General features: G+C 41.2%; 1 protein-coding gene across 1 annotated transcript; it reads right to left on the bottom strand.

Annotated features, from left to right (window-relative positions):
- Positions 973-8,257, bottom strand: LOC18782071 (ABC transporter B family member 19). The gene is made up of 10 exons (XM_007217589.2): positions 7,718-8,257; positions 7,562-7,616; positions 7,161-7,336; positions 6,466-6,666; positions 5,951-6,210; positions 5,540-5,856; positions 5,225-5,448; positions 4,304-5,123; positions 3,931-4,172; positions 973-2,398 (listed from the first exon to the last, which is right to left on the bottom strand). Exons 1-10 carry the CDS (start codon positions 7,961-7,963, stop codon positions 1,190-1,192), a joined length of 3,750 nt encoding a protein of 1,249 aa, XP_007217651.1. The 5' UTR covers positions 7,964-8,257; the 3' UTR covers positions 973-1,189.

Below are 8,561 nucleotides of genomic sequence, written 5' to 3'. Positions count from 1 at the left end.
TTTTGTGTCTTTTTCTCTTTTGTTTTCTATCGTTTCAGAGATTCAACAAAGTGTACATTATAACTACGAGACCTTGAAAATATTACCACATTCAGATATGCAGCAGATATAATCACCCCTTGCATAAAAAGAGATTGCAGGAAGAATATAATTGACTGTCCAGTGAGGAAGTGATGTGATCAATGCATATAATCTTTTCCCTTCCCATTCCATTCCTCCGGCTCTCTTGATCTAATCTTATTGCCCTTCTTTCAAAGCCTTCTTTTTAACAGTGACAGAGCCTAGTGCATATATGTTATAGCACATTTTTGTTTTCTTTTTTCGGAACATTATGATTATTGATTTAAGATTAATATGAGAATAGTAGAAGGTGGCCTCACCTTCAAGGTTTGAATCTGGGTTGGATATTTTCCTGGAAACCCACTAATTCATCACTCAATGAATTGCACAAAGTTGGGCCCTCAGTCCTTCACTAATAGAAGGAAAAATAATAATTACTTTAGATGCAGTATTTGATTATTTCCATCAGTGGAGCACATTCTTAAGCTTCACGCTTTATAACACTTGTCCCTCACACCACCATCTGCTACAAATGAATGTGTCTCCATTTTATCATATAGAGATAACCTTGCACTTTGTTGGTGTTTAACTGTCCCCAAAGTGCATGTATGTAACGGGATATCACTGTTTTGCTATTTTCGGCCAATAACATAATGACACGTAAAAAAGTTATCTCACGTATTATTGTGTTAAGTGGTATACCCATTCTCCAAGCCTTGGTCCCTCGGAAACAAAAAAGAAAAAGGGTCTGCTTATCTACAATCGAAAAAGATCATGGTAGGAAACACATGCAATGGGAAAAGCAGAATTGAGGGAAGTTTCTCCCAAAGGGATCTAATGATTTTCTTTTGGAGGGTTGCTTTTGGGTGTGATATCATAAAGTTAAGAGGAGTGCTAAGAGAAAGGAAAGCTAAATCCCAACAACCGACATTGATAACATGCAGGAAAGATATTGATAATATAATACTTGCTACTCCATTAGAGATTAGAGAAATTGTTCAGAAGATTGATATGCCATATCTACAACTAAAAGAACAATGGTGGATGGATAAGATTAACGGGACAAATATAATTTAACAACCCAACAAAGCCATGCATGCCGCTGCTTTTGACAAAAAAAACTCTTCTCTCATATATGATGATGCTGTAGCTGCAGCAGTCTAGAATAAGCCCCATCAGGGCGGCTCACCAGTTCCGAGTGGCTACCATGTTCCACAATGCGCCCATCTTGCACCACACCAATGCTGTCCACCCCTCTGATCGTCGATAAACGGTGGGCAACCAGCACGGTGGTGCGGCCCCTCATAAGCCTCTCGAGTGCTTCTTGTAGTACACATTCTGATTCAGCATCAAGTGCACTTGTGGCCTCATCAAGCAAAAGTATTGTTGGGTCCTTGAGCACAGCCCTTGCTATTGCAATTCTTTGTTTCTGTCCCCCTGAGAGCTGAACCCCTCTCTCCCCAACCGGGGTTTTGTAGCCATCAGGCAATCCACTAACAAAACCATGCACATTGGCAGTACGAGCTGCTTCGATTACTTCTGCTTCAGTTGCCCCTTCTTTGCCATAGGCAATGTTTTCGAAAATGCTGGCTGCAAACAAGGCTGGCTCTTGTTGTACCAAACCAATTTTTAGCCGGAGAGACTTCAAGTTCAAACGTCGAATGTCTTTGCCATCAATCATTACTTTCCCAACTATGGGATCATAAAACCTCTCAATCAATGCAATCACAGAACTCTTTCCTGAACCACTAGCTCCAACAAGTGCTTGGCTTTGGCCAGTGCGGATTCTCAGATTAAAATCTTTAAAGACCATGATATCAGGTCGTGATGGATAGGCAAAATCAACATGTCTAAGTTCAATTTCACCGCGAATTGTTTCAACAATCTCCGCCTCGGGATCATCCGGGTCGATCCTGGTTTGACTATCAAGGATTGAAAAGACTGAACCAACAGCTTCACCACCCCTAATAATCTCAGGGGCAAGGCTAACAGTTTCAGCAACTGAATTAGCTGTTACAACCAGGACCACAAAAACCTTGATAACTTTGGAGAAGGTTGAGACACCTTTGCTGACAAGGTGGGCACCATACCATAAAATGAGAGCCTCAGAGGCATACAGTGCAAGCTGAGAGAGGCCAAATAGAAGGCCGGCAGTTTGGCTCCGGCGAAGGCTTCCAAGCTGAGGGATACGGAGCTCGTGGCAGAAGAGAGAGAGGATCTTGTTTTGGGCATTGAAGGCAGCAACTGTTCGGATGTTGCTCACTCCCTCCCCTGCAATCATGCTTGTCTTTGCATGAGCCTTGGCAGTGTCTCCAGCAAACCCTTTCAAAGAAAGTTGCTGGGCAATGCACAAAATATCAGATTCAACAGTTAGTAAACTACATTATTCAAATGGACTAATAACATCATATGATCAGGTTCTTTAGCAAATTATAATGAACACAATTTGGCCTTCTATTTAATTAATGTTTATCGTATTCTTTGTTGGATTAGTTGGTGGAAAGCAAACAAAACATGGCTCAGTGAGTTGTAGGCCCAGACTAAAGAGCCCCCGGGGCTACATAGGGTTTAGGGACAAGGCCGAGGACGTCAATATATTACACAAAAGGACAAGGACGTCAATATATTAGACACAAGGTACGTTCTTAGTCAGATGGGTCTACTCACTATTCACTGTGTATGGAGCATGCGCAAAATTTAGAACACTGTTTCAGACAATACAAACAAACAAACAAACAGTCAGAGGCTCTCTTCTGTACTGCATTTTGAAAACGAACCCAACTTCTCATGCCAAAGAATAACGACAAGATAGGCAAATGGCGTGTGCACAAACAAAGCGCACCAGGCGCAAGTTAGCAATTTTCAAACAGCTCAAACAGTGAACACCCTACAATTTGCCAGAGAAAAGTTGAACACTATCTCTGCCAAACTGAAAAAATAATGTGATCACGGGCCAATAGAGTCTCTTGTAACTCTCATCACATCACATGGGTGTATTCAGTGAATTGTAAGGAAAGAAAAAGAAAAAAGCAGCCACAGCTCATACACATAGAAGAAAATAAACAAGTATAAAGCTTCAACTTGGGCCTATAAATTCAGACACATATGACAGAAGAACTGATATATACTGTTCCTCTGTAATGTGCAGTGTAAGCTCGTGGGTTAGATTTATTATACAGAGGCAACCAGAAAAAGGAAACAGTGAGAAAAAGCAGAAAGAGTCAAATATGACTGCTACAAAATAAAACCAAAGAAAGAAAAGGGCCATGCTGTCTAGAGATAAGCAACAAGACACTCGTTTAATAATCTTTTATAAGGATATCAGGATAATTTTGTTTATAAGTTTCAACATTTAGAAAGAAAAATGTGAACTTTAGAGACCTTCCCTTTATAATTAGCAGCATGGTAATGTACTAATATGGGTGATCATGGGAATCCTTGATATTCTATATTCTATTTCTTCACTGTTGTAAAGAGTTTTTATTTGCTTTATATTTTAATTTCTGTACCATTTTCCCAGAATTAATGTGCACAAGACTCGGAGGAAGCACGTGCAGTGCAGGGTGTGGTGACACGTTGTAGTTTTCTCTTGTCGTTTAATGCTAGGATGGAAGTGAAGTTAAGATTCCATAGATGTAAAAGGAGATGCAAAATCTGACAACTCTAGATAAAATATTATAAAACTGAGACTAAACCCATATGCCATTGCCGGACTTGGGTCAACCCATCAGAGGAAAAAGCTAGCATTTTTCAAAGCAACACGGCTTGGTGTTGCTTTAATAATTTGGAAGAAAAAATGAAAAAAGGCTTAAACTTTTTTTATCTTGCAATATGGGGCAAGTTAAAGGGAGTGGAGGAGACTGAGTGTACCTGAGCAAAGTTGGCTAGCACTAGAAGAGGAAAGGTTGCTAAAATGAGCAGAGAGACCCTCCATTCCACTATGAAAGCAACTATGAATGAAGTGAGGAGTGAAGTCATGTTCTGCAATATTACAGATATCCTCTCAGCAATTGCTGACTTCACATCAGAAGCATCTGTGGCCAATCGGGCTGCTAGAAGGCTAGAGTTGTGCTCCTCTTCATCAAACCATCCAACTTCATTTCTCAAGATTGCTGAAGGAAGAAGAAGTAACTATTAGAATCAAATTACAAAGACCACAACAACAACTCAAAAGAAAAAAAGTAAACTTTAAGCTGCAAATTATGATGTAAACCGAAGAAAGACAAGTTTTTTTTTTTTAAACCTGCAAGCATCATCCTTCTCACTCTGGTAGTGAGGTTCTCTCCCATGATACTGAAGAAGTAATGTTGTATCAAATATGCAGCCACAGCATAGAGGCCAGCTCCAATGTAAATGAAAACATACTCCTTTGTCTTCCTTTCCATGGAGGCAGGATTGCTATAGTAGAAAACCTCAATCATATTGCTCATTACAATAGCAAATGTTGGACCAATAAACCCGGACAGTACTGATCCTATAGCTCCCATAATTGAATAGGGCCATTCAGGAGCGTTTAACTTGAGAAGCCGGAAGAAATAGCCATCAGGAGCTCGAGTTTTCCTGTCTGTTTCAGCATTTGAAATCATCTCTATCCGCCCATCAGCACCGGTACTGTACTGGTAGCTTAGGTTCCTTAAGCTGCCAGACCGAAGGCTCAAAGACTTTGTTGACAATGAGTGGCTCAGCCGTGACGAACGTGAACAACGTGTAGATGGATTCCTGAAGTCTCTGTTACCGACCATTTCTTGAAACCGAATTAATGAGGCATAGGCGCCTGCTTTGGCAATCAGTTCTTCATGTGTTCCTGTCTCAACAACTTGCCCTTGTTGTATGACTGCAATGCTATCAACATTTCTTATGGTGGAAAGGCGATGTGCCACAACTACAGTTGTTCTTCCAACCATGAGACGGTCTAGAGCTTCTTGAACAATGCTCTCTGAGCTTGCGTCAAGTGCGCTGGTTGCCTCATCCAGAAGGAGGATCTTTGGGTTTTTCAACATAGCTCTGGCAATTGCAATCCTCTGCTTTTGCCCACCAGATAGTTGAACTCCTCGCTCTCCTACCTGAATTTGCATTGGCATTTGGATAAAAATGTTGTGAGGGGGAGGAATGCATTGCATTTATACATAGCCAAGGTACTTTTAGAGGAATAACTAACACAAACCTGAGTGTTGTACCCATTGGGAAGCAAGGTGATGAAACTATGAGCATTGGCTGCAGAGGCTGCAGCTTCTACATCAGCCATTGTTGCATCAGGCTTTCCATAGAGAATGTTCTCAAGTATAGTAGTTGCAAAAAGTGCAGGCTCCTGGTTAACAAGGCCAATCTGATCACGTAACCATTTCAGTTGTAGTGTTCTTATGTCCACACTATCAATCAACACCTGCCCTGCTAAGCCCACAAGAGTTGTTAGCATATCCGTTTCATCAAGGTTCCATATAATTTCAATATCTCCATAGGAGAAAATTATCTTACTCACCCTGGTTAGGATCATAGAACCTTTCTATCAGAGAGACAACAGTGCTTTTCCCAGAACCACTACCACCAACAACAGCAACAGTCTTTCCAGCTGGGAAGAAGATTGAGAAATTCCGAAAGATGATAACATCTGGTCTTGAAGGGTAGCTAAAGGTTACTTCCTTGAATTCTATATTGCCATTAACATCAGACAGGCACTTTCCATCCAAGGGGTCTTGAATTATGGTGGGCTTTTGCTTAATAATCTCCATCAATTTGTATCCAGCTGATTTACCTTTGCTAAAGGCCCCAAGATTTGAAAATGACTGACCCAAGCTCCTGTAACATTCAAGTGTATTATTAATATCAAGAAGGCTTATTCATCTGAAAACGAGAATACAAGAAAACGAAAGTTCTCAGAATAAAATCTTACATGCCACCAACAATGGCTGAAAAAATGGCTGTGAATGCTTTCCCACCATCAGTCTGCCCATTTCGGATAAACACGCCGGCATACCAGAAAACAAGTGCCCATGACATGCAAGCTATGCCATAGGTACACCCTAGGCCCAGACCTTTGGCCATTCCAGCCTTGTAACCAAGCTGCAGGGTGTTCTGTATGGCATCCGAATAGGAATTGAGGGCCTTGCTTTCACCAACATATGAATAAACTGTCCTAACTTGTGCAATGGCCTGTGGAGCACACAGAGAAACAACTTTAGAGCCACACACAACACTATCATACTCATGAGTCATAACACAGACCATTTAGAACTAATATCATACTATAAATTACTCTAAACTCTAAGTTATGTTGTTTTAAAGGAAACTTCGCAAGAAAAATAAAAAAGCAAACAACTTTCTGTTGCACATATAAAACCATGATATCACACTGGCTTTTATCAAGGAAAGAAAAAATGACACAAACTTGGGCTACGAAAAACTCACCTGCTCAGCCATAATCCCTGCATTTGCATATGACTCGCGGCTCTTGGAGGTGAGGCCGGTGAGTGTATAGGCATATAAGCCCCCGGCAAAAGCAATCCCTGGAATCACAGCCACACTCAGCAGCGCCAGCCTCCATGCTGATACAAAACCAACCACCAGCCCCGCCAGAAATGTTGAAAGATAGTGTATGAAATTGCCCACCTAAAAAAACAAATATCCCCCAAAAATCAACACCAACAAAATATTCACAGAACTATTATTTAAGGGCTTCAAGATAATTGGTAATGAAAAAACGTAACATCCACCTACTGGATATGACCTTTCATAATCATCATTTAAGGAAAATCAAAAATCGGAAAAAATGCGTCGAGGAATAATAATAGAGGGCCGCGCACGTTAAGCCAGTGTTGGCTAACGTGCGCTTTAAGAAATGCACGAAGCAAAGGTGGGGCCCTCCATGATGCATGCCCAACGACCCCTGTAACCCAGATAAGCATTTGCTAAAAATTTAACACCACCATCCAAAGGAAAACTACCCAACACTAGATTTGCTCCATATGGGACAATAAAAATGAGCACAAAAACAGTTAGTAGAGAGAGAGAGAGAGAGAGAGAGAGAGAGCCAAAATGGTAAATTGGGGGAAGACAGGAATGCGGAAAAAGAGTGGTGTAGTATTAATGGCAAAACGGGAAACCTTCTCGCTAATGGCATCTTGGACCAAAAGGGTGTCCGTTGAGACACTGAAGACTATGTCTCCAGTTCTTGCATCTGTATCAAAGAAACCCACGTCTTGTTTCAGCACTGCCTCCAAATACTTCTTCCTCAGTGTGCTCACTTGCCTTTCCCCAGTGTACATCCAGCATGCAATCTCTGCAAACAAAATTACACAGAAATTAATTAATCTTAAACTGTTTGAATTCAACCAGTTAAGTTGACTGCAGTTTGACTAATTAATCAGAACAACAGGGGAGCAGTGCACGTGGGCAAAGGGACCAATCACCGGTGCGATGTGATCAACAAGTGTGATCCAAAGACCAGCAAGGACCCCATAAAGAAAAGATTTAAAAAAGTGAAATTTTGATGCTAAAGTCTTACCTGCGTAGGATGAGAAGCATACTATGAGACCAAGGTAAACGAAGTACAGAGCATACTGCAATGAAACAAGATCACCAATAAGAAATCAGATCTGGGATCTGAGAAATCACCATGAAATCTTGGAAAATGTAAGAAATGAACAACTGGGTTGCTAACCTTTGCTACTTCTGCGGTCATTTTCTTCAAATCCATTTGGTTTTTGCCAAACCCATTAACCATTTCACCGAACAAGAGGAAGAAGACAGGCATGGATGAGCCATGAATGATTGCTCCTATGCTCCCGGAGATCATGAGAAGCCAATCATACTTGTCAGCGAAAGAGAAGAGCTGGTAAAAGGGAAGGCTTTGCTCCTTCTTCTTATCTGCCTCGGGCAATGTCTTTGCCTCCGTGGTCTCCGCCATTGTAGCTCAGCTTGGTTTCCAATGGGATAGGATAAAAAGCAGAGCAGAGTGACTCAAAGAACCGAGCTTTTAAAGTGAGTGGTGGTTCATTGCCTTTAATTAAAGAAGAGATACGAGCAGAGCTTATGAAGTGTCAACTGGACATTTAAGATGAGAGATCTAAAGAACCCTTTTTTGTCTTCAAGAACTGTCAATGTCGTTTTGTTCTGGTTGATCAGCCCGAGACTCTCCACACAGCTTCGTTCGCCGGAAAGAAAATGAAAAGCGGTGAGAGAGAGAGAGAGAGAGAGAGAGAGAGAGAGAGAGTGTGTGTGTGTGTGTAGGTTGGTTGGACCAATGGTCAAAGGAAGGTGGAGAAAATGAGTTTGAAGAGAGAGAGGTGTATGGGTGGTGTTATATAGTATTAGAATATGTGGGATTTAACTGCGGTTTTGAAATTACTGTATTTGATGGTGATCCAGGTTAAGATGAGGAATCTGGTTAACAGTGTTGCACTGTGTGTCCTACTCTCCTACTTGGAAACTTGGGGTTGCCTCGTTTCTTGCTACAATAAATGTATATTTTTTTAATATGCATTTTCTCTAATCTCAGACTTTTC

Source organism: Prunus persica, chromosome G3 (assembly GCF_000346465.2).
Source record: "Prunus persica cultivar Lovell chromosome G3, Prunus_persica_NCBIv2, whole genome shotgun sequence".
In the NCBI taxonomy this organism is placed as follows: domain Eukaryota; kingdom Viridiplantae; phylum Streptophyta; class Magnoliopsida; order Rosales; family Rosaceae; genus Prunus; species Prunus persica.
The sequence above is the reverse complement of the archived record's forward strand: the minus strand, read 5'-3'. Positions and strand labels throughout refer to the sequence as shown.